General features: G+C 39.7%; 1 protein-coding gene across 5 annotated transcripts in view; it reads left to right on the top strand.

Annotated features, from left to right (window-relative positions):
• LOC140493477 (activating molecule in BECN1-regulated autophagy protein 1-like) overlaps positions 1-27,058 on the top strand; it is a 389,583-nt gene that overhangs the window by 227,883 nt on the left and 134,642 nt on the right. For all 5 annotated transcript variants that reach the window (XM_072591949.1, XM_072591950.1, XM_072591951.1 and 2 more), the window contains 2 exons: positions 20,548-20,736; positions 25,602-25,756. In XM_072591949.1, coding sequence (XP_072448050.1) covers positions 20,548-20,736; positions 25,602-25,756 — 344 coding nt within the window. The remainder of the gene's footprint in view (positions 1-20,547; positions 20,737-25,601; positions 25,757-27,058) is intronic.

Here is a 27,058-nt window from a genome sequence, read left to right as displayed (position 1 = left end):
CATGTTTTCTGTGACAAAACCAGTCATTCTTATCAAAGGTCATTTGTGCTACCAGAACATGCCCAAAATACATTATAACCAAGATATTTCTGCGGTGAGAATATTTATTTAAACATCCTAAAAGAACTCTGCTTACATATTCTAACTGGAGCTCACCAAAAAATCCTTTCCTCTTGCTCATGCATGAAATAATTTGGCAGAAAATTAATGCTGTCCTTTTAAGACATACAATTAGATTCAATTCTTTTGCACTAAAAGCTTTAGATATCTTTCATTGTGGGATTGATGTCTGTAACATCGTACGGTAATGAAAGCAAAGTGTGTTGCCTGCTTCCATTAGAACTCCTCTCTTACTTAAGGGTAGCTTGCACCAACCATGTAACTAAACCTGTGTAAATCTTTTTTTAAATGAAAGGGTTCATGTCTTTTTTTTGTTCTTTGTCCCCCATTGTATGTGGTACTTATTTGAGGAATTTCTGATGTATACATACTCCATGCCCATTCTAAGCTATGGAATATGTTCTTCCATTGCTGTTACACTCTCCCCCTCAAACACCAACTTGTCCAACACGAAGAAACTGAGTACCTTGCTCTGTGCTGATTAACTGCAGAGAATGATGCTATGTCAGAAGGCATTACTACTGACTCTAACTTCATATTTTCCCTTGTACATTGTCATCTCTAATCTTCATCCTTTTCTAAAGGTGTTGATTGCTTCAATGATTTCAAAGATACCAGTCTCTCCTTGTCACGCCTTATTGGTTACAACCCATAAGGTGCTCATTTTGCTCGTCATGTCAGTGATGATTTCAAGAAGAGCCCCTCAGCTGCCCTAGAAAAATTGAATTCAGTAGCAATTATGAAGAAAATTGTGGTCAGACTAAGCACAAAGGAAGATAGTTATAAGTCTTTGTGGCTAGTCATCTCAGTCCTGGGATATTATTGCAGGAGTTCCTCATGGTAGTGTCCTGAGCCTAACAACTTCAGCTGCTTCATCAATGACCTTGCCTGCAATGCGAGTTCAGAACTGGGGCTGTTTGCCAATGATTGCACAATAGTCAGTATTGCTCACAAGTCCTCAGATACTGAACCAATGAGTGTACATTTGCAACCAAGACCTGGCCAACATTTATGCTTAGGTTGTTAAGTTGCAAACAATATTAACACCGCAAAGTACCAAACCTCTCCAGCAAGAGAGAATTCTATCATTCACCTTTGATGTGTTTGATAGCATGATCACCGTCAAATCCCTTGCACTCATCATGTTGAACCTTACCCACTGAACTGCATTAACACATAAATACCATGGTTCCAAGAGCAGGTTAGCGACTGGGTATACTGTCATTAGTAACTTTCGAATTCCTGAAGTTGGTCCACCATTTGCAAGGGACAATTCAGGAATTTGATTGGATACTCTCCACTTGCTATGTGCAGCTTCAACAACAAGAAGCTTGATGCCATTTAGACAATGATTCCACCTGACAGGCACCCCATTGACCACCGTAAGCATTCGCTCCCTCCACCATTGATTCACAACGGCAACAATGTACCTTACCTAGAAGGTGCAATGTTAGAACTCACCAAATGTCCTTGCATACTTGCAATATCTACCACTCAGAAGAAGAAAAAGAACAAAAACAACAGACACCTGTAGGTTACCCTATAATCTGCACATCATTCTTACTTGAAAATATATCATCGAACTCTTGGAAATATTTCTTTCCAGTCACTGGGTCAAAATCTTGACAAGAGGATTTGAATATAGGAGTGGGGATATCTTGTTGCATTTATACAGGATCTTGGTGAGGCCATACCAAGAATATTGTGTGTAGTTTTGGTCTCCTAGTCTGAGGAAACTCATTCTTGCTGTTGAGGGAGTCCAGCGAAGGTTCACCAGACTGATTCCCAGTTTAGCAGGATTGAAGAAGGGCAGGATCAACTGGACATATACTGGTTAAAATTTAAAGGAATGAGGGGGGAATCTCATAATTGGGCTAGATTAGGTTGGGATATCTGGATGAGTTGGACCGAAGGTTCTATTTCCGTGCTGTACATCTCTATGACTGGGCAGGCTAGATGCAGGAAAAATGTTGAGGAAGTTCAGAATTCAAGGTCATGGCCTAAGAATAAGGGAAAGCCACTCAGGACTGAGATGAGAAAGAATTTCTTCACTCCGAGAGTTCACTCAGTGAATTCTCTTCCCACAGAAAGCTGTCGAGGCCAATTCATTAGATATATTCAAGAGGGTGGTGGATGCGGCCCTCGTGGCTAAAAGAATCAAGAAATATGGAGAGAAAGCGGGAACGAGGGATACTGAAATTGCGTGATCATATTGAATGGTGGTGCAGGGTTAAAGGGCTGAATGGCCAACTCCTTCACAAATTTTCCATGTTTCTATAAGACAATGGGTGTGCCACAGTTGGGAACATTCTTCCTGCATCTAGCCTGCCCAGTAATAGAGGTGTACAGCACAGAAACAGACCCTTCGGCCCAACTCGACCAGGTATCCCAACTGAATCAAGCAGACATGCACATTCTTTGCAAGCAATCAAGGACATGCAAAAGCTTATACTTTTCCAATGCGCTTGCATCCCATGAGGAAATGAAAGGAAACATCTGGGAGATCCTCTTGACTTAGTGCCAGATAAAGCTGCCTTTTGAATCTGATCCTCCATTTAATAAGTTGATGATTGATCTGATTACACTATATCCTCATCCACAATCCCACCTACATCTGATAACCTCTTGTCCCATTGCTTTCTCTCTCCTTAAACTATTCAAAGATTCTGTTTTCATCACTTTTTCAGGATGACAACTCGAAAGACTTTGTGACAAAAATGTCTGGCTCATCTGTTTTAAATGGGCAACCCTTAATTTTTAAAAAGGTGGCCCATGGTCTAGATTCCCCCATTCTTCCATAAGATGAAACAGTCTCTCCATGTCCAACCTATCAAGAAGCCACAAGATTCTTTAAATGTTTCATAGGAGTTGAATTAAAGGAAAGAAACTGCACTAAACTAAAGAAACAGCATTAGTAAGAATGACGAAAAATCTGACCAAAGGAATAAGGAGGCAATTGTTGGGGAAAACAGAAGGACATAAGAGAGACTTCTGAATCTTAGGATTTAGACCAATGAAAGCATGGCCCATGATGATACAAAAGAGATGGAGTTGGAGGAATGCAGCGAGTTATAGGGCTGGCGATATTAAACTGAAGGCCATAGAGTGAGTTGAGCCCGAGGATGAGAAAATGAAACTTTGAAGTTTTAATAAGTGAGGAATAATAAAGACCACCAAGTGCAAGGACAGTTGTTGAGTTTACATTGTGCGTGTTTAGACACAAGCAACAGAGATTTACAGACTCCAGTTTATTAAGAGTCGGAGGTGAGCAATTAGCCAGAAGCACATTGGAACTGATTAAAATGATGACGTGGTTGGGGGCTTCAGCAGAAGATGCAGAGAAAGCAGGCAGTGTTACAAACCTTTACTGCCTTTAATGATGAAGAGAATATAGGATAGAAACTTGGACTGAGTGGAATGGGATACTCTGGTTTCCCGTGATCTAATACAGCCTGAATCGGTGAAGTGGAGGGAATTTTAATTATTATGTGGTGGGATGGCTTTCGTCTTGTCAATTTTTCCCTAAAATGCAAGTTGACTCGTCCAAAACTGGAACATTGAGTTAGCAATCTGATAACCAGCATTGGAGGATTTGAGAGAGGTGTTGACGTGGAGTTTGTTTTGTCAGTATCGATTGGAACTTGAAATCACATTCCATATTCAGTTCTTGTCCCTAAATGTTGTTAATTGTTCTTATTCCATCTTATGGGATTATTCATCCTGTTTCCCATGCCCGGTATCGGAAATATTATTGCAAGGTGTATAATACATTTATTCCCAAACTCCTTGTTTGGAACTATCTTTCTCCCTTTATTGAAAACAGCCTGACTGAGAATATATGTGTGACCAGCATTCTACTTGTCTAATAGTGCAGCCTGTAAGAAATACTGTTATTGCCACAAAGAGCACATTGTCATGGCACTTGTGCTTATACAATATTAGCACTGCTAACATTTTGTGACAGAACCAGTTGCATTTTGAGACTAATAATAATTTGCAATATTGCCTGTGGGATCAAATGTTGCATTTCACAGCCATTCAGTCTTAATCCTTTTGGTTTTATTTATTAAAAATAAGATAACCTGGTGCCCTGGAGAAATCTTTAACTCCTGGCATTTTGACAAAGCTGGGTCCTATAATTTTTTGTACCGACAGTCTTAATACTGTAGCACTGCAGTCACTGAAATAGTTATAAAGCATGAAATTGCTGGAATGATTCATCTTATGAACCCTGGTTTAAATTTATTTCTGTGATTCAATTAAGTTTAATCATTTTACACACATTGTGCTGTAGTGTCAGTTGAAGTACACTAGGAAATGGACATTTGTAATCTATTTCATACAAGTATTTGAATGTTTTCAATTGCCACAGGAAAATTGCTGTTCTGTTTCGCTCCTAACATTGGGAATAATTTTAAATCCGTGAGAAATGTTTGCCTGTTAAATAGCAGATTAAAATTTTACACACACCAGATATTTTGATTTGTGTCCGGTATAGTTTGAATAATTGTGCATGTTTGCATGCATACTGGGAATCAGTATCAGACTGAAGAGAAATTCAATATTATTGGGTTCTTCAACTTCTGTTATAGGCAGAAATAGCTTTCAATGCAGTTTATCGTGACTTGGAAAAAGGCACATCGCTGTTCTGATTAGATTGAGAAGTCACACTCCATTGAGATTGAATTTTTTTTAGGAGCCCTTAAGTGATAGCTGTCTGTGGATTATTTAAATTGTGAAACTCCTGTTCATCCCTGTAATCAATTCTCCAGAAGGGATATATAGTATGAACATTTTATCTCACAATCAGGGTTGCACTCCACTTTAAATAAGCAAACTCTTCATTGTTCCTTCCAACTTATGTTTTGTTGTTAATACAGTACTTTTCCTGTTTATTGCTTCTGATATTTGACCATCTGCTTCCCTGCGCAAAACTATTATTGGAGGATAAACCGAAACTGGTACATTTGCAATGAACGTACATTCTTTAAAAGATCAAACAATTACTGTTTCTTAAGTATATTATAAACTCTCATTTCCAGAGCTTCCAGAAAGTTATCAAATTCATCTAGTCTTTTCAAAAATCTATAATTGAATGAGATATGAAAAACATTTGGCACTGCATGTTATCATTTCTGATGTTTTTCAGTTTCTTGAAGTTGTAATGTCTCAGTTAACTTAAAGCAAGTGCCTCTGTACACCATCACATTTAGCAATGCTCATTGAATATATTTGTGATCACGTCGTAATCTGGATTGTAAATATCTTAAGTTCTTGTGCCTTTCTTAATATTGCAGAATTGGATTTCAGGATCTTTAATTATCCTAGACATCATATTGAAAGGAAAGTAGAACTTGCTGTTTTGTAGCATCTTTTGCATTCTCAAAAACAGAAGAATGCTTCTAAAATAAAGTCTTTGGGGTAATGCAAGAAAATGAGACAATTTGCACAAATGACAGTGAGACCAGTGACTACTACCTTTTTTTTTTAAACCTCTACCACTAGGTTGTGAATGTGTACTGTTATTACCCCGTTAACCTATTTGTTTTAAAATAATATATCTTAAAAGTTAATGGGCAGATTTCAATGAGACTTGGTATACAGATACAATAAGGCCCAAGGCTAAACCTTTTTTTTTGGTGACGATCTCGATCCTAGAATTTTTTAAAGGTCATATTAACATTGAAAAAATGGGCAGATTTTTTTTTAAGAATATTGCAGTTTCCTTCATTAACAATGTTATGGTTTGCTTCAGCTGCTGTGTTGGAATTTGTGTTGGCTCTGAATTTGTGAGCAGGGTTGTTAGACCAGATTGTTGAATATGAGCTGGTCTGAAACCATCTCTGTGAAATGAAAGCTCTTAAGTGAAATATTTCTTTTTGCAGAGCATCAACCAGCAAGAAAAATAATCTCAAGGAAGAGCTGCACAATTGTAATAACAGTCAGTGAACACAGTGTAGCAAAAGTCTGCTCTTTTTTGAGTTCCCTCTTGACTTATTTATCTTTAAAACTGATTCAGTATGGCTAGAAGAGATCCACATTGTAGTGTTATTTTCTGGAAGGTGTGTGGGTAATTATGGAAATGTTACAATTCCTTTCAATTAGGTCGGGGCAGTTTTGATTGAGAAACTATTATTCAAATATTTTTACTTAGTACTGTAACTTTCAGTATTGCTTTTGGGATTCCACAGTTGTTTGAAATGTAGAAATGTTTACAGCGATCAGACTGAAGTTAAGAATCTTTGTAAAAAGGTTATATAAAATGGACTTTGGTCAGCCAGTCCACCTGATTTGCATATCTTTGGATTGTGGGAAGAAACCAGAGCACCTGGAAGAAACCCACAGGAGAATGTGCAAACTCCACACAATCGCCCAAGGGTGGAATTGAACCCAGGTCCCAGGTGTTGTGAGGCGGCAGTGTTAACCTTTGTGCCACTGTGCCGCCCATCAGAAGCCTGCTGTAATGATCCAAGGAATAAACCAGGAACTTATTTCTGATTAATTTTCTTCATATTCTCATTTAATTTACTGTGCTGAAAGGATAGTGAAATTCACATGATAACTATTTGGATCTATTTGTGTCAATTGTTGTACTTTTGTCATTAAAGAAAGTATAAATCTTAAAGGCATTGACTAAACACATAATTAATGGTAAAGGTGTCCCCTGCTGATTCAGAAACTTGAATGCATTCAGTGTGGGGTTACTAACTGATGTCTACCAGCTGATCTGTGGTCTGTTTTGGACTGAACATTGCAGCTGTTTTTTTACTCTCATTGTTGGGTGAACCATTTTTGTCCTCACCAATTGTTCTGCTGTCAACCCCCGATTACGTACATGAAGAAGATTAATTTTGTGAAGGAGGCCTAGTGGCTTCAAGGTTTGGAACACTTGCATCAGAAGAGGAAAATGTGATGCAGTGGACAAATATTTTGAACAGATTAAATAAATACTGGCAAGCTGATAATTATGAACTTAGTTTTCTTCATCTGTTTTACTCGGTCAGGCAAGTTTATCTTGTGGTTGCTGTTGAATGCACACACCCGTATACTGGAAGGTGGCAATTCTCTGTGGCCAGTGTTAAAGCTGCTTGAAATAGAATGAGTTCACAAATGAAATGCTACGCTGTCTGATAAATTAAATTTTCAACCATGGCTTGTTGTTGAGTCTTGCTATACAACATTGTACAGGATTATTGCTAAACGGGTACAACATTGGTAATTGTGTGCAGATTAATACATGACTTATATTTTATGTTTGTTTAGCTTCATATGTAATTTGTGTTTCTGTGTGAAACTGCCATTTTATCACCCTGTTTTCTGAAAGTGGCTAAGAATATTAAATTCCATCTGTTTTGTGTGTATTGTTCACAGTGGTTGGAGAATTAAGGTTAATTGAAGTAATTGATATGATTAGCTTTAATTTAAATTCCAGTAGCGTGGCAGGAAGCAATAGCGATTGCTCAGATATAGATAAACAAGCATTTACTGCTCTCCAGGGTATGTTTCTAATATATATCACACTAATATTATAGCCATACATTTTATTTTTAATGGTTGTTAAGGTAATAAAATTCTCAATTGCCACAAATGGTTGGGTCTGCAGAAAATATTGCTCATGTTTCTCTTTGCTGTTTGTAGTGTGGTTCAATAGCGTAGTTTGTAGGGAATAAAAAAACAAAAGACAATTTTAATAATTTTCAAAATCTGGCTTTCTAATATTTTCTTTCTTTCTTCCCACCACATTCTTGTTCATTTTATTAATGATGCTGATTATGCCATCCTGTACCCCTACCAACTTGTATCTGGAATTACAGCCTCAGTGTGAACCTAATCCAGATTTTAATTGTTATCCTGATTATGGACTTTTCATAAAACCGTGATCTACACTGATTGCATTAACATCACCGTGTGTGCCGTGCAGTACAGCTGAGCTCTGCATACGTTGTAGCCAAGTGGAACCAAGCTGCCTCCAGCCTCCTTCCCTGTTCAGTTTTTCTATGGAGTCTATCAGAGTAATCCATTATTTTGTAAAAAGAAACATGTCCAGAAAAAGTAAGCATTCTCAGAGTGCAACTTTCTGCTTTCTGTAATAGCTAAAAGCATTTTTCAAATGTTCATTTAAAATTTTGTTTCCAGTTTTATATTGACCATTGTGTGCACTAATCTGCATCAAAACAAAGCTGTCAGTTTTATTGCAATGTATTCGGAGTGTCAACTGATAGTTTACCTTTGTGATAGGACTCTCAACACGAGCATACATTAATTAGTAATAAATTAACATTCATTTAGGAACTGAATTAAATACTGTTGTGTAATGCAGAATTGGCAGAAGAGAAAAAGTATCAATCCCTATACCCAGTGATTAGGATTAATTTCTCAAGTTTCTTTTTGAGAAATTAGCAATTATTTTTGAGGGGGATATCAAGAAAATGATAAAATGCTAGACAATTTACATATCGATCAATTAAACAGTCATTCTGATCAGCTTTCAGAGACATGGCATGTAAGTTGCCAAAGTAATTATATTATAATATGATCATGGAAATAATTCTTCTGTTTGATATGTGATTACCTCATTGACCCAGCTGTCCATATTGGGTGCTTCTGGACAAGTGAAAAAGCAAGCTATTTGGTAATTTAACATGATTTTCCCTCATACAGAATCAGTCAAAGTTTGGGAAAGGCCTTATCTCACTTGACACTTATTCAGATGAACTCAAAGAAATGAGACAATTGCTTCAGTGCAATGCTGCATTGCACCTTGGTGGTAAAAACTTTAGATGTACCAAAGCACAGCTTTTGCCATTTTCAGTAAACTTATTAGGTGTGCCAAAGGTCTGGAATTGGCCTGAAGTATACAGGAATTGAGTATCAATTTCCACTGGTGCTTCCCACACTGGAGAAAAATCAAAGTGACAATGAAAAAAAAGTTTTTGTCATTTTCTTTGAACGTTGCTCTTTACCAGATATTCAAATATTGACAGTGGAGGGTAAAAAAGCTTTTTGGCTCATTGTCAAGTATCATCCAGTTGCATCATTTACTTTCTGTCGGCATAGGAAGGCAATGCATCAAGGATAGATGTGTCAGCTGCCTAATGGCTGGAGTGTGGGGGCAAGACATGTGGTAAAACCTCTAGGAATATATTTAATCAGAGTTGACAGCCAAAGTTAGGCACATCGTGATATATCACTGACAAAGTTTATAAATAAGCATTTGCCTGCTGCCTCTTACTGTACCATGACAAGGGACTGAAAGAACAAATTAATAGTTGTAATAAGTGGGGTGAGGTGAGACAAAGACATAATCAGCTGATTCCCTACTGAAACAGTTGGATTCATTGTACCAAAAGATGACCGTAATCATTAGTGATCAGTGTGTTGTTTAAGTCATCCAGTTGAAAAGCAAGTTGTTTTGTCAAGAATTGTTTGCTGTGTAAGTTTTAGATTTTACCTTCCAAGCCTCCCTCTTTGAGAATTAGGGAAGTATGTTGAATTAGGGACAGTAATGTTGGTCAGTTAATCTCCTCGCTAGATACTGAATCAATTTGTTGGAACTATAGATGTGGTTATTATTCTTCAGATTTCTACACACTTTCATTTCAATCTTAGATGATGTGAAAGTCTGTGATGAGTGTTTTTTTTCACAGGGGGTACTCATCAGTCGCAGGAACATTTCAAAGAGTTTGATTATGTCCATTTATAAAACAGTGAGAGAAACCTGGGAGCGGGCCACTTCCGTGTCGTCTTAGTTTGTCATGTTTTGATGCAGAGGCATCAACATGAGTAGAAAATGTAATTGTTGCAGATAATGTGCTTTAGTGAAAATGAACCTTGCTAACTTGTGCATTTTCAGGTTGCTGGTGTGATGTCCTGTTTTGTCTTAAGAGTTTTATTCTTCCCAGATGTTAGAGTATTTGTGGAGTGTGTGCTTATTATCTAAAAAGCCAGATGTACAAATATATTTGACGGAAATTTTGAATCCGAATAAGGCTGCAGCTTAAAAGGCGTTTTCTAAATAAAGCCATCCTGCATTTCATTTGGTTTCCAGGCAACTATAGTCCTCTTAGTCCCCTTGCCATCAAACCAGCAAAGTGAAAGAATGATTTTTACTGATCTACAATGTCCACTAACTGGAATGAAATTCAGTGCATCAGATTGAAAAAATGTGTCTTGTTCCTTTAATCCCTTTGAATGTTACTGTGGTTTGACATGTTGAATGTATTCGTTACTGGAAAAATAATCCTTGGATTTACATATATTTACTCATGATATGTAAAGTATTTTCAAGCGAAAATATGGATGATTTTGTATTTAACCTGCAAGGCAATGTTGTGAATGTGTTTTATTTAATCATAGACTGTTAGATTTGCCTTATGTACAATTGTCATCGAGCATGTAAAGATATCTTACCTGTACCTAAGTGTTCTATGCAATGTGTGACTAAGTAATTAACTGACAGCTGGAAAAAAAAAGCATCTCTTTAATTGAGTTATAATATATTCCAAGTGTACACTCTCAATTGAAGCTAGGCCTGTAAAATAATTGATTTTTTTCCGTTGGTGTTTCAAATTGTCCGCAGCTAAAAGGACAGATTGGGACCCATCTCATTGTGTCACTGTGGACCCAGTTTGTGATAACTTAACCACACAGCCCTGCGGAGAAATGTTTGGACTGGCACTTTCCTGCAGTGATTTGGCAAAGTACAAACACAGATTAACGGTGTAAACTGACATCCACCATGATGGCACCATTCACATCATAATGTCTCACATTCCCATTCTACTGTAAAATGCTAACAATATGCAGCTGGTTAAGCAGAAACTGCCAAGAGAGAAACCGCTAATCAAGAATTAAGACAATGAACTTTCATAGACCTGAGCCTTTTGAAGTTGGGGTTAAATGAGTTGTTGGACATGCCTTTTCAGAAATCCATTAACATTTATTTATTAATTCATGAAATGTTTGTGTCCATGGCAAAGCAATGTTTATTGCTCATTCCTATTTGCACTGGTGAAGTTGGTGGTGAGTTGCACTCTTAAAACCACGTGTGATGTTGGTCCACCCTCAGTGCTGTTAAGAATTGAGTTCCAGAATATCAATCCGGTGACATGGTTCCAATTTAGGGTGATATGTGACATGGGGGGGATCTTGGCAATGTTGGTGTTCCCATGTATCTATTGCTCTTGCCCTTCTAGGTGGTAAAGGTCACGGGTTTGGTGCCCTTGAAGGGGACAGCATCAATAGCTTTACCCTCTCTGTAGCCTTATCAAAAAACTCAAGGAAATTAGTTGAACACAATTTTACCAGAACAAATCTGTTTTGGCTGTCTTCAATTAAATTGCATTTGCTCAAATAATTTTGTCATGAATCATTGTTTCTAAAAACTTACTTCCAAGGTTGAGCTGACTGATATGCAGTTGCTGAGCTTATTTGTATAATTATTTTTGTGGAATAATGCTTAACATTTTCTGAGTCCTCCAGATCTCTGGCATTTTTGCCTGATGCCAAGGAAGATTTTACTGCTCCTCTGATGCTGCCTGAACTGTGCTTTTCCAGCACCACTAATCCAGAATCTGGTTTCCAGCATCTGCAGTCATTGTTTTTAACAAGATGAGAACACTTCCAGTGACCATTGCACTTTTCACTCTAGTTTATTTTTAGTATGGTGTGAAGGAGCTCTCACTCCAACCCATCAACTGGTAATGGTGCCTTATCAACTTTAAGTTCTGACAGCCTATTCAAAATCGCCACCATCAATTTCAAACTCTCTTTTTATTGTTAGACTCTTTTCTCCTTGGCCTACATCCATTTCCCACCAGGCATAAATCCTCCTATATGATACCTAATTGTCCTATTCCTTCTGTCTTATCAGCTTTTACTGTTTTTATCGCAAGAAAATCTTTTGAATTCCTTTTTATAAACGTTGCCAGGTTCTTCTGATTTAGTCTCTTTTTTTCTTCTGTTACTCTTTCAATTCTTTTTGACTTTTCTATATTCGGTATGGATCTAAATTGTATTAAATGATTTCAGTCATTTACGTGCATTTTCTGTTTCATTGTAACCTCTGTCTTCTTTGTCATTGAGACAATATGTCTGCACTAACTAGCTATGGTGCTTGTTCCATGAGGCCCCAGTCACTTCACAGCTGACTGCCCTATTCCGTGTCATGACTGTGTGTTTGGATGTGCCATGTGCCTTGTTGGTCTCTGCCTTCTAAGCCATTGTCCTATACCTTAATAGGGTTTCTGTCTGTTCCACCATTGCCAGAATTAGTGCACATATAGAGGTGTCATTGCAATTTCAGAATAGGGTCCCTCACTTAGTTTTGTGTAATTGGTGAGCTGAGATCTAGCAAAAGGTCACTAATATGCTACTCTGGGTGTTCTGGGGCACAATGTTTTAAAAAATTTGCTCATGAGATGTGCGAGATGCTCACTAGGTTAGCATTTGTTGCCTAGGCCCAATGACTCTGGAGAAGGTAGTGGTGAGCTGTTCACTGGAACCATTGCAGCCATGGTACTACACAGTGCCGTTAAGAAGGGAGTTTCAGGATTTTACCCAGTGATGGTGAAGAAACGTTGATATAGTTCGAGCCAGGATGGTGTGGGGTGGGGGGGGAGAGAGAGAGAGAGAGAGGTAAGAGGGGAGGGAAAGAAAAGATTTAAAAGGGACCAAAAGGGCAGCTTTTCCCCACATAGGGTGGTGCATGTATAGAATGAGCTGCCAAAGGAGGTGGTGGAAGCTGGTACAATGACAACATTTAGAAAGCACCTGGATGGGTATATGAGGAGGAAGGGTATAGAAAGGTATGGGCCGGGTGTTGGCAAATGGGACTAGATTAGTTTAGGATATCTGGCCGGCATGGACAAGTTGGATCAAAGGGTCTATTTCTGTGCAGTACATCTCTAGGTGGGATGTAGCCCTGAATAACTCCAGCACCATGGGTGTGGAAGGTGGTGTTAAAAGGAGCTTCAGTGATTTAGTGAAAGTGCATATTGTAGATGGTATACAGTTTAGTCACTGTGTCAGCTTTGAAGGCAGTGAAAATTGAAGGTGATGTCAGGGATACTAATCAAGCAGGCTATTTTGTCCATAAGAATGTTGAGCTCCTGGAGTGTGGTTGAAATTGCACTCATTCAGGCAAGTTGAGAATATTCCATCAGACAACTAACTTGTGCTTTTTAAATGGTGGACAGGCATTGGAGACAGAGGTCAGTCACTTGGCCACAGAACTTTTAGTGTCTTGCGGTCACTATTTATTTGGCTAGTCCAGTTTAGTGATAACCCCAGGATATTGCTGTCAATGATGGTAATGCCATTAAAAGTCACAGGAAGATTTTGAATGGTCTTATTCGATATGATAACTGCCTCGTGTAAATGGTGCTGGGTGTGGTTCAGGTCTTAGTGTATTTGGACACTGCTTCTTCAGTATCTGAGGTATTATGAACATTGCACAATCATGATTGACCATCCCCACCTATGATGAGATAAGATGATTGGGCCTAGGGCATTACCTTGAGGTATTCCTGCAGTTATAACCTGGGACTTAGATGGTTGATTCTAATAACTTACGAGGAGAAAGTAAGGACTGCAGAACATCTCTGGGGGACACGCACCAAACAACCCCACCGTCCTATATCTGACCACTTCCATTCCCCCAAGACATGCAAGTCTTAGGCATCATCCATTGCCAAATCCTAGCCACCTGACAACTAGAGGAAGAATGTCTCAACCTCCGACTTGACTGTTCAACCACAAGATATCAACATGGACTTCACCAGTTTTCTCATCTCCCCTCCCCCCTCCTCTTACCTGATCCAGCCATTCAACCTTCTTGACCTGTCCTATCTGTCCATCATCCCTCCCACCTATCCGCTCCACCCTCCTCACAGATCTATCATAATCACCCCCCCACCTGCATTGACCTATTACCTTCCCAGCTACCTTACCCCCAGTCCCACCCCATCTCCTATTTATCTCTCTGCTCCCTACCCCCTCCACATTTCTGATGAAAGGGAGTGTGCCTAAAATGTTGACACTGCTGCTCCTCAGATGCTGCCTGACCTACTGTGCTTTTCCAGTGCCACACTTTCAATTCTAACAGCTTACACCCACCCTTCTTTGTGCCAGCCTAAATTCAACCAGTGGAGTGTTTTCCTGCCAATTTTCATAGGCTAGGGAATCCTTCATGTCAAGTTTTGCCTCATGTCAAGTGCAATCATGCTTTCTTCATATCTAGAGTTGAGCTGTATTGTGCACATTGGACCAAAGCCTGTAAAGAGGTCAGGGTCTGAATGGCCCAAGCTGAGTGTTAGTGAGCAAATCTATTTTGATGTGGGTATGCAGCTTGGCGAGAGATAGAGGGCAATCATTCTTCAAACATCTCAAACCTTCCAAAAGTCTGGAAACACTGTAGTAGAAAATTCTCCTAAATATGCAGTGAGGTTTTACACTCCTGCCCTTTACAACAAAAATATCACTGTCAGTATAAGTTGATGACAGTTCTCACTACTGTTTTCTAAATTTTGCACCTTTCCGTAGCATTCTTGCAAAGCCTCTTTAATTCAGCATGGAATGAGAGTACAATGATTTGGGCTAATATTTATTGCTGAGCTCTAATTACCCTTGAGAAGGTGAAGGTAATCTTATCATGGCAGTTCTCTGTCAAGGAGTAATGGTTAGATTATCTTTCAGGAGTGGTAATTGCCTGGCACTTTTATTACTTGTCAGTTGTCAACCCTAGCCTGGATGGTACCCAGGTCTTCCTCCATATGGATACAGGTTGTCTCAGTATCTGAGAAGTTGGCAATGGTGTTGAATATTGTGGAATTATCAGTGATCATTCCATTTCTGACGTAATGATAGAGGAAAGGTCAATGATGAAGGAGCAGGAACTCTGAGCTCTTCTCGTGCAATGGTAGCGTTCCTACCTCTGAGCCAGAAGGCTTGGGTTCAAGTTCTACCTGCCCAAAAGGTGTGTAATAAGATAGCTGAACAGATTAATTAGGAAATATTTACGCTAAGGAATGATTGCTTTGATATCCTGGGACTGAAACAATTGATCTTCAACAACTGTTCTCCTTTGTACTAAGTATGATTCCAGCCAGTAGAGAGTTTGTCCTGATTTCCATTCACTTCAGTTTTGATAGGGCTTCTTGACAGCTTCTTCACTGATTGGTGATGTGTACTCTACGTTAAGCAACTTTTTTTTCCCAACCAAAACGATGTTCTCTCCTTCCCATTCAGTACTCTCCTTTGCAATGCTTTTCTTCATTCATTCATTCATTGGATGTGAGCATTGTGGGTGAAGCCAGCATTTATTGTGCGTCCTGGAGAAGATGGTGGTGGCAGCTTTCTTAAACAGTGGCAATCCTTGAGGTACAGTTCTGTTTGGAAACATGTTCCACGATTTTGATGCAATGTTAGTGAAGGAGTGGTGATATAGTTTCAAGTCAGGATAGTGTGAGACTTGGAAAGGAAATGGATTGTTAGCCTCATCCTAGATGCTACAGATCGCAGGTTTGAAATTTGCTTTTGGTGGACCTGGAGCAAGTTTACATCATTGAATCTTTCTGATAGTATACATTGTTGTCGGTATGGATGTTGTGAATGCTGGTCCAGGCATCGGTGCCAATGGATATGGACTGCTTCAGGATCTGAGGAATTGCAAGTGGCGCTGAACATTGTACAGCCTTGAGCAAAAAACTCCACTTCTTACCTCATGATAGAGGGAAGGTCATTGACGAAGCAAACCTGAAGATGCTTGGGACCAGAATTGTACACAGAGGAAATCCTGCAAGTTGTCCTGGATGTGAAATGGTTGAATCCCAACATCCACAGCTATCTTCCTTTCGTGTTAGGTATGACTCCAGCAGCAAAGAGGCATCGATTCTAGTTTTACTTGGGCTCCTTGGTTAAATGCTGTCCTGGTATCAAGGACAGACACACTCAGCTCACCTTTCGAATTCAGCTGTTCTTTCAGTGTTTAGACTAGTGAGATCAGGAGCTGCCTGGTCATGCTGGAATTCAGACTGTGTTTCAGTGACCGGGTTACTCCTTGACAGGTACTGCTTGGCAGCACCATCCATTACCTCTGTAGTAATTTTCATAATCAAGAGTGAACTGTTGAGGCAGTGATTGGCTGGGTTGGATTTGGCCTTTCTTTTTGTAGGCAGGACATTTGAAAAAAATTGCCCAAGTATTGTAGCTGTATTGGAACAGGCAGAGTGAGGACATGGTTAATTCCAGAGCACAAATCTTCTGCATGATCATTATGATATTGTTAGGGCCTATAGCCTTTGAAGTAACCAATATCTTTGACTGTTTCTTAATAATGCTTGGAGTGAAATGAATTAATTGAAGACACTCCGCTGTTCTAGGTGAAGAGATGGATGCAAGAGCTTTAGTCTTGTCTTTTGTGTAAATGGCTGGTCTCTGCTCTCATTGGAGTGAGAATACTTGTGAAGCCTCATCAGTCAGTGATTTGTTTAATTGTCCTCCTCCAATTACTACTGGATATGGCAGCAATGCAGAACTTCGGTGTGATCTGTTGGTTAGTTATTTGCTGTGCCCTATATTTTGTATGTTGCTTCCATTGTTTGGCACGCAAGTAATCCTATGTTGTATCTTTGCCAAGTTGACACCTCAGTTTTAAATATGTCTGACACTGTTCCTTGCATGCCCTTCTAAACTCTGCATTGAACTAAAATTGATCTCTTGACTCAATGGCAACGGTACTATGGGATATGCTAGGCGATAAGATTATAGATTATAGTTGAATATAATTTTCCTACTGCTGATGGCCTAAAGGTAGTTCACTGATATCCAATTTTGAGTTCATGTTTGATTTCTATTCTATTTAGCACAGTGGTTATGCCACAAACACAATAGCAGGTATCCTCATTACGAAGATGGCCTCCACAAGGACGATATGACAGGCCCAAAAGTGTTAGTAGATTTTTACCTCATGTTAGTCCTATCCACACTCACCTCAGACCCAGTATGACAGTTGTGGCTTTTCAAACTTGACCAACTACCTGCAGTAGCACCATTGCTGACTACACTTAGAGTCATAGTGATGTACAGCATGGAACATACCCTTCGGTCCAACCCGTCCATGCCGACCAGATATCTCAACCCAACCTAGTCCCACCTGCCAGGACCCGGCCCATATCCCTCCAAACCCTTCCTATTCATATACCCATCCAAGTGCCTCTTAAATGTTGCAATTGTACCAGCCTCCAACACAACCTCTGGCCGCTCATTCCATACATGTACCACCCTCTGCGTGAAAAGGTTGCCCCTTAGGTCTCTTTTATATCTTTCCCCTCTCACCCTAAATCGATGCCCTCTAGTTCTGGACTCCCCGACCCCAGGGAAAAGACTTTGCCTATTAGCCTATCCATGCCCCTCATAATTATGTAAACCTCTATAAGGTCACCCCCTCAGCCTCTGATGCTTGAGGGAAAACAGCCTCAGCCTGTTCAGCCTCTCCCTATAGCTCAGATCCTCCAACCTTGGCAACATCTTTGTATATCTTTTCTGAACCTTTTCAAATTTCACAACATCTTTCCAACAAGAAGGAGACCAGAATTGCACGCAATATTCCAACAGTGGTCTAACCAATGTCCTGTACAGCCGCAACATGACCTCCCAACTCCTGTACTCAATACTCTGACCAATAAAGGAAAGCATACCAAACGCTTTCTTCACTATCCTATCTACCTGCGACTCCACTTACAAGGAGCTTTGAACCTGCACTCCAAGGTCTCTTTGTTCAGCAACATTCCCTAGGACTTATCATTAAGTATATAAGTCTTGCTAAGATTTGCTTTCCCAAAATGCAGCACCTTGCATTTATCTGAATTAAACTCCATCTGCCACTTCTCAGCCCATTGGCCCATCTGGTCCAGATCCTTTTGTAATCTGAGGTAACCCTCTTCACTGTCCACTACACCTCCAATTTTGGTGTCATCTGCAAGCTTACTAACTGTACCTCTTATGCTCGCATCCAAATCATTTATGTAAATGACAAAAGGTAGTGGACACAGCACCGATCCTTGTGGCACTCCACTGGTCACAGGTCTCCAGTCTGAAAAACAACCCTCCACCACCACCCTCTGTCTTCTACCTTTGAGCCAGTTCTGTATCCAAATGGCTAGTTCTCCCTGTATTCCATGAGATCTAACCTTGCAAATCAGTCTCCCATGGGGAACCTTGTCGAACGCTTTACTGAAGTCCATATAAATCACATCTACTGCTCTGCCCTCATCAATCTTCTTTGTTACTTCTTCAAAAAACTCAATCAAGTTTGTGAGACATGATTTCCCACGCACAAAGCCATGTTGACTATCCCGAATCAGTCCTTGCCTTTCCAAATACATGTACATCCTGTCCCTCAGGATTCCCTCCAACAGCTTGCCCACCACCGAAGTCAGGCTCGCCGGTCTAGAGTTCCCTGGCTTGTCTTTTACTGTCCTTCTTAAACAGTGGCACTACGTTTGCCAACCTCCAGTCTTCTGGCCCTTCACCTGTGACTATCGATGATACAAATATCTCAGCAAGAGGCCCAGCTATCACTTCTCTAGCTTCCCACAGAGTTCTCGGGTACACCTGATCAGGTCCTGGGGATTTATCCTCCTTTAACCATTTCAAGACATCCAGCACTTCCTCCTCTGTAATCTTGACATTTTGCAAGATGTCACCATCTAATTCTCCAACCAGAGTACATTCTGTGCCTTGCCATCCTCTGTGCATCCTCCTAGTAGTGTTTAATATGGAGCATCTGTGATTCATAGATGAGATAGCGCGAGTACGTGGTAATTATTAGAAAGTTTCTTGCCCATGAGTGACCTGTGTCATGAGGTCAGGAGTCAGTCTCACTGCCATCCCATTCTTTTTCCTTCCTTTTCAATCTTTCCTGAACATTTTGTATCCAACAATATTTAACACCTTTCCCAACCCTTATTGAGCTAGGTCTGTGTTATTGCCACACCAACATATTTTCATGTGGTTATCTGCATCGGTCTCTTTCATGCTGAACCTATCTACTGCCTTATTATTTGATACTCCAGTCCTACCTGTCACTTCCAGTATTCTTTGCAGTTTGATATTCCTCTCTAGAATTGCCTTCTGGGTCTCTCACCCTGCCAAGTTATTTTAAACACTTTCCAAAGGCACTTGCTTAACCACCTTGCAAAGAAATTGGTTCCAGTTTAGTTTTGATTCAGCCTGTACAGGTCACACCTTCCTCCAGAATGGATCCCATTTTCCTAAGAATCTAAAGCCTTACACCATCTCTCCAACCGAGTAGATATCTCTTCTATCCCTTAGTTTCCGTACTTATTTTGTACATGGTATATTTCTCAAGTGTTACTATTTTTGGTCATTTCATACTAGCTCCCCAAATCTTGCATGAAGGACTACATCCCTCTTTATAAGATTATCATTGTTCCAGATGTAGACTGTGTAAAAGCAATGACTGCAGATGCTGGAAACCAGAGTCTAGATTAGAATGGTGCTGGAAAAGCACAGCAGTTCAGGCAGCATCTGAGGAGCAGTAAAATCGACGTTTCGGACAAAAGCCCTTCATCAGGAATATTCCTGATGAAGGGCTTTTGCCCGAAACGTCAATTTTACTGCTCCTCGGATGCTGCCTGAACTGCTGTTCTTTTCCAGCACCATTCTAATCCAGATGTAGACTGTGACCACTGACCATTACCCTTCTCACTTACAGTTCTCTGCAGTGTATAGCGATACCTTTGATCCTGGCACAGCGGAGGCAAAAAACCCTTCCAGATTTGAGTCTGGGACAGCAGGAACATCTGTTTGTACCCTGTTAAATCACCTGTTATTATTTGCTCATCTTGTTGTCACCTTGCCCTCCTGAGTAATGAAGCCAGCTGTGGTGCCATGGACTTTTCTGGCTGTACTCCCCAGATGAACTTTCACTTCAAATGTTGTTCAGTTTTGAAGACTGTTTAAAAAGTGAGATGCACTTGGGCAGTTTCTGAATGCCCTATCTACAGCCTTTTGATTATCAGGTGATCACCCATTCTGTCTCCCACTGTGTATTCTTAAAATGCAGGGAGACCACATCTATAAAGGTGTTATCCTTAAAGCTTACAAATTTATAATGCACTGCAGTGACAATCGCAGCAGTTTTTAGATATTTGGATTAAAAATGTGAAACAGTGGTCCTATTCAATTTGTGCATTGGTGACTTTTAAAGTGTTAACAAATGCAGAAGCTATTATGCTCCTGACCTTTGTTCTGAATTCAGTAGACTTCATCAAGTTCATGGCTTTAAAGCTCCATAAAATCTGTACGTCACCTTTCAAAATATCAAGCTTTTACTGACTTAAAATTATTTGACATAACTATTTTGTCTTTTCATTGCATTTATATCTCTGTTTTCCCAACCATCAGCCTCAGTCAACGTCCTGGTCCAAAACTGCAAGATCTACAATGATGCAAGCTGCGATATTTCAGCAGACGGACAGCTTCTGGCTGCATTCATTCCGAGTAGTCAGCGTGGATTTCCAGATGAAGGCATTTTAGCAGTCTACTCCCTTGCCCCACATAACCTTGGAGAGATGTTATATACTAAGCGATTTGGTAAGTATGTAACAAAGATGACGCCTTCTTTTCAAGTTTTTCATACTTTTAAAATTCTAGACCCCATCATTTAGTCTCTTCTGGTCCAGATTTAAGAGTATCTTTCTTAATGAAAATAATTAACTTACTTGGCACTGAGAATAAACACATTTATTATAATAGTTTCTAAATTAAAGAAATACAATTATGGAATTTGATGCAATGGGTGGTGCAAAGGTTTGGTTATCCTAGGGCTGTAGAAACAATGGCCTGGCTGTGGTTATGCAGCAATAATAATGAAGCAAAGTCAGGGCTTTTCAAGGGCTCTCCCTCAGATTTCCACATTGAGATAAGAGAACATAAATAGTGACGTATTTTTTCCATTTATTGAGGCAGGAACAAAAATTCAGCTGGCAAGTTGCAAAGAATCATTGATTCAGATTTGAATGTGAAAATTTCTGCCTCAAATTATTTTTAATGCTGTGTTCATAAGGGTAGTTATTTATTGGGTTGGGGAAGAAGTACATTAATGCAGTTGAGGAGTGAGCAGGCAAGTGAGATTGGACTGCATGGTTATATGGTCATCAGGAGCCACCGAACATATATACTATCTGAGTCATGAGGGGTTACCTCTAGAACAGTGAGACCAGGATGGCTTTAATAGTTTTCATGCCAGCACATTGTGAACCTTCTGATGTCAACAGGGAAAACATCCTTCCCAAAGAACACCAGCACCTGATAGCTAACAAAGCGTATGGAGGGGTATGGAGATAAGGCTGGAACAGGATACTGATTAGGAATGATCAGCCATGATCATATTGAATGGCGGTGCAGGCTCGAAGGGCAGAATGGCCTACTCCTGCATCTATTGTCTATTGTCTATTGTCTATTGTCTCCACAGCCACAGGGACCTCAGAAAGGAAGCCTATGCATTTGCCATCCACCAAACTGATGAAAGCCCTGACTTTTAGTATTTCACCTCCTTGGTGCATATCACCAGCCGCAACCTGGCATCTGACCTCAGTGGTGAAGTCCCAGGCTTAAACCTTCCACATGAAATCTAGGCAGCCCTTAATCACTTGTTAAGAATGTAGGAAAGGTGTGGTTACTTGTTGCAAATAAAAAGAAACATGAGGAACATTTCAAAATGTGACTGTGGACATCCAAGTTAGACCATCAACCACGTACTGAATTTTTGTGATGAGAAATCCATTCATAGTGGCATCACAACCACTCAGACTCAGCTGAAGCAGTTAAATGAATTGTTAACTCCGTCATCAAACTGTAATTGCTTTCCCGGCAATAAAAATGAAAGAAATGTGGAGACATGAAGAATCACGTGGACTCTTCTGTACTTGCATTTCTTTCTATTCAATGCCATCCTTTCACCTTCACTAATTAATTTATAGACTTTGATGATGAACAGACTTATCAATTTTCAACCACTTCCTGTAGGTACGGATTCACTGAATAAAATAGTCCTAATTTTGATGCTGTAGCCATTCTCTCTAACTGGAAAATGGGTGTTGAAATTAAAATTTTGTTTCATTATAAAAAATGAGGAATTCATTAGTTTTGAAAGAAATTGGGCTTAAAATAATGTACTTTTTGCAAGAGTTTTTAGTGAGTTTTTTTTTCAGGCCTATGTTTTGATTTTTGGAAACTACTGTTTGCATTGAGGGGCTTCTTTTTCATTCTCACCTGTTCCTTTATGAGGTGATGCAGTCTCATAATATATTCTGTATATCTTCATTTGGAGTTAGTTGCTTTACAAAAATACCAAAGATTGCATGAAGTTTGATGTATATAAGGTGTTTTTTAATTTATTATTAATGAACCTCCTTTGTATGGAAACCATTTTTTCATCCTTTTTCAATTGCTGTTATTCCATGTCCAATTTCATTGTCCACTTTTAAATTTCTCACTTTGAGGCTTTGGTGCGAGTGTGATGGGAGGAGCATGCCATCAATACCAATAAAATGGGATGATTACTCACAGTTCCCCAAATTTCCTTCTAGCAAGATTGAAATGCTGACTACAACACAGTGATGGAAAATCTTCCGACCAGGCATTGGTTCTGATGTAAAGTCAGTTGGACTTGAGTCTTTGAATATGAATAACAATTCAGCTATCAGTTTGTCAGAGGTATTCATGTTTGGAACTTTGTTAGGCTCCCAGGAATTCTTCCCAGAGATACTTTAAGGTTTCTTCTTACACTTCCACAAGAGAGAGTCTTTCCTACTGGAAGATTTGGAGATCTTTTCCTGAAACTGACTTATCAAAGTGACTTGGAAAAATGGAAACCAACTCCAGAAGAATGTCGCTAGACAGCTTTCAGTGCATAAGCCCTTTTTCTTTCGGAACAAGTTTGTTTTAATTATTAGACAATGGAGAAATAAATTCTGATATTTTGAAAACAACACGTTACAGTAGTAGTAGTGCTGGAGATCTTAGAAAATGTAAAGGTGGATAAATCTCTGAGACTTGATCAAGTGTATCCCAGAACATGTGGTAGGTTAGAGAAGAAATTCCGGGGGTGAGCGCAGCAGGTCAGGCAGCATCCAAGAAGCAGGAGAATCGACGTTTCGGGCATGAGCCCTTCTTCAGGGCTGATTCCTGAAGAAGGGCTCATGCCTGAAACGTTGATTCTCCTGCTCCTTGGATGCTGCCTGACCTGCTGCGCTTTTCCAGCAATACATTTTCAGCTCTGATCTCCAGCATCTGCAGTTCTCACTTTCTCCAAGAAATTCCAGGAGCCCTAGCAGAGATATTTGTGTCATATCTAACCAAGAGTGAGATGCCAGAGAGCTGGAAGATAGCTAATGTCCCTTTATTTGAAAAAAGGTTGGAAGGAGAAGCCTGAAAAATGTAGACCATTCAGTCTGACTTCAGTGAATTGTATGTGGAATGAACTGCCAGAAAAAATGGTAAATGCGTAAATTGTTGGAGGTGATACATGCATTTGGAGAGGCATGGATTGATCAAGATTAGTCCGCATAGCCTGCTGTGTGGGCACTTGTGTCTCACAACCTTGATTTAAGTTTTCTGAGGAATTAACCAAAAGGCAGGTGAGGGCAGAGTGGTACATGATGTTTACATGGACTTCAGCCTTTGACAAGGTTCCCCATGGTAGACTAAACAGTAAAGTTATATGACATGGAATTCAGCAATTGCTTGCTAACTGGATACAAAATTGGCTTGATGGTAGGAAATAGAAGTTGGTGTTTGAAGGGTTGTTTTCAGACTGGACAGCTGTGACCAGTGCTGTTCCATAGAGATTGGTACTGGGTCCACTTCTGTTTGTCATTTATATAAATGATTTGGATGAGAATTTTGGAGACATGGTTAGTAGGTTTGTGGATGACATCAAAATTAGTGGTGTAGTGTACAGTGACGAAGCTTATTTAAGACCACAAAGAGATCTTGATCAATGGGCTGAAGAGTGGCAAGTAGAGTTTAATTTGGATAAATATAACATATTGCATTTTAAAAGGGCTGGACTTAGACAATTAATGGTAGGGCTCTGGGAAGTGTTTTGGAACAGAGGCACCAAAGGGTTCAGGTACATAATTCTTCAAAATTGCGTCGCAAGTAGACAGGACGGTTGAAAAGGCATTTAGAATGCTTGCCTTCATTGCTTGGGCCTTTGAGTATAGAAGTTAGGATGTCATGTTGGGGTTGTACAAGATGTTAGTGAGGGCCTCTTCTGAAGTACTGTTTACAGTTCTGGTGGTCCTGCTATAGGAAGGATATTAAGTTTGAGAGGGTTCAAAAGAGATTTACTAGGATGTTCTTAGAAATGGAAGGTTTGACTTATAAAGATAGACTGGGATGTTGCTCACTGGAGCGTAGAAGGTTTATAAAATCATGCGGGGCATAAATAAAGTGAATAGCAAGAGTCTTTTCCCTAGAGTGAGGGAGTTCAAGATTAGCGGGCATATTTTTAAGGTAAAAGGAGAAAGATTTAAAAATGACATGACGGGTAACTTTTTTATACAGACAGTGAATTGTATGTGGAATGAACTGCCAGAAAAAAATGGTAGATGCAGGTACAATTATAACATTTAAAAGACATTTGGATAAGTTCATGAATAGGGAAGGTTTTGAGGTATATGGACCAAGCACTGGAAGTGGAACTAGCTTGGTTTGGGAACATAGTCAGCATGAACTAGTTAAACCAAAGAGTCTGTTTCCATGCAGTATGACTCTCTGACCTAAACTCCTATCTCTCTTAAAAACTTTGCTTAACTCCTTTCCAACTTTTCAGGACTTAGCAGATGAGCCACAGTTCACATTACACACACGACTTGAATTTCCAGAAAAAAACACATCTCCCTTCAAAATCTTGGTAAAGTATTTTAATCCAGAATGTCCAAACAATTCTATATTCAGTTCCTCGTTGCCCTGAAGGATCAGTATGTATTCCCAAAAACAATTCCAATCACACTATTAGAGAAAGATGTGCACACATTGGTGGAAACTGTTGCCAGAATTTGAGAGTTTGAGCTATAAGGCAGCATTGGATATGTTGGGGTTATTTTTCTTGGAACCTCTTTATTGGGAAGTTGGAATGGTGTAAGATACAGGAGTGCAATTTCTAATTTCTATTTGTAAAGCTTGGTGAGGCTTCCCTAACTTAATGTTATAACCAATAAATTTATGTTTTATTTATGTTAATGTTTTGATACATTGTTTTTGTATAGGTGAACTTTTTAAATCCATTTTTACCCAAAATAAAGCCTTAATTCTGTTTTTCAAGGTACATCCTTTGTGGTATTCCAAGGAAACAACTCATGAATGATAACACAGTCTGCCTTTGAGCAATAATTGCTTGAAACACTAATCGCTAGCAGAGCTAAGCCTTGTATTTTAATTCCTCCCCACAGGCCCAAATGCTATTTCTGTCAGTTTATCTCCAATGGGCAAGTATGTGATGGTTGGCCTGGCCTCCCGGCGCATCCTGCTGCACCCATCCACTGAACATATGGTGGCACAAGTCTTCCGATTGCAGCAACCCCATGGTGGAGAAACCTCAATGAGGGTAAGTATTAATCTGTTCGCTGTTTGATGCCTTGTTGCCAGCAGGTAAAACTGCAGGAGTCATCTCTGGCAACAGCATGTTTTAATGTATTGGTTGACTTGCTTGTCTGTCTGCATAATTACATTATCTTAGCAGTGAGAAATTGGATACTATGCAGAAAAAACTTTGCTGAGCTCAATATAGGAACTCAGTAGCCATATGAATTTCAACTAATGCTAGCTATAATATATTTGAACTATTGTACGATAGAAAAAGTGACAACACGCCAAAACTGCGTCATTAATTGTAAAGTGAATTTGGACGTCACGTGGCCAAGAAAGGTTATAGAGGTTCAAGCCTTGCTTTCTAAAAACAAAGTCTTTGTGATGGCGGAGATCTTAAGGAAGCGGAGTTGGATTATCCACAGAGCACTTGTATTTGCTCCTTCCTTCAAATATTTCAGCCTTTTTGTTTCAATTTCACGCTGGGATCTGTTATCAATGAGGAAGTTTGTTCTCCTCCTGTTAGTTATTTAATTGCCCACTGTGACTCACAGGATAACCATTTCATTCCAATGGGACCTGTACCAGCTCTCTGAGCTATCCATTAGTCCCATTACTCTGTTCTTACCCATTGTCCAACAAGAAGCACCTATAACGTAATGAAACATCTCAGGGTGCTTCATAGGAGTATTATGAAACAAAGTATGACACATTCCTGATGAAGGGCCTATGCCTGACACATCAATTCTTTTGCTCTTTGAATGCTGCCTGACCAGCTGTGCTTTTCTAGCACCACCCTATCCCACTCTGATGTCCAGCAACTGCAGTCTTCACTTTCTCCACAGATCCATATAAGGAGATTGTTTATCAGATTGCTTAAAGCTTTGTCAAAGATTATAGATTTTGCTGAGTATCTTAAAGGAGGAATGTGTGGTTGAAAGGGACAGGTTTAGGGAGGGAATTCCAAAAATTTGGACCTGGACAGCTGAAGGTATGGGGATGAAAAGAGAAGGACCAAAACACAGTCATCAGCACCTAAAGAAGGGGAGATGAGGAAGCCAAGATAGTCACCAACTCACATGTTGACAGGAGAGAGTATATTTTCTACTATTGTCCAGCTTTTAATTAACGGTACAGAGATAAGGTTAAAGTTAAATTACTTACTCCAACTTTAATTAAATAGTCTAAGTTATGGTATGGCAGGGCATCTCAGCCATGTGGAATGCCCATGGTATAGCATGTGGGGAGTTATGGGTACTTCTCATAACCTAGATAAGCCCACGAGCAGGAAGTTTCACCTTCAGTTGTTGTGGGTATGTTC

This window comes from Chiloscyllium punctatum, chromosome 22 (genome assembly GCF_047496795.1).
Source record: "Chiloscyllium punctatum isolate Juve2018m chromosome 22, sChiPun1.3, whole genome shotgun sequence".
NCBI classification, from domain to species: domain Eukaryota; kingdom Metazoa; phylum Chordata; class Chondrichthyes; order Orectolobiformes; family Hemiscylliidae; genus Chiloscyllium; species Chiloscyllium punctatum.
This window is presented reverse-complemented; position numbering and strand designations above follow the sequence as displayed.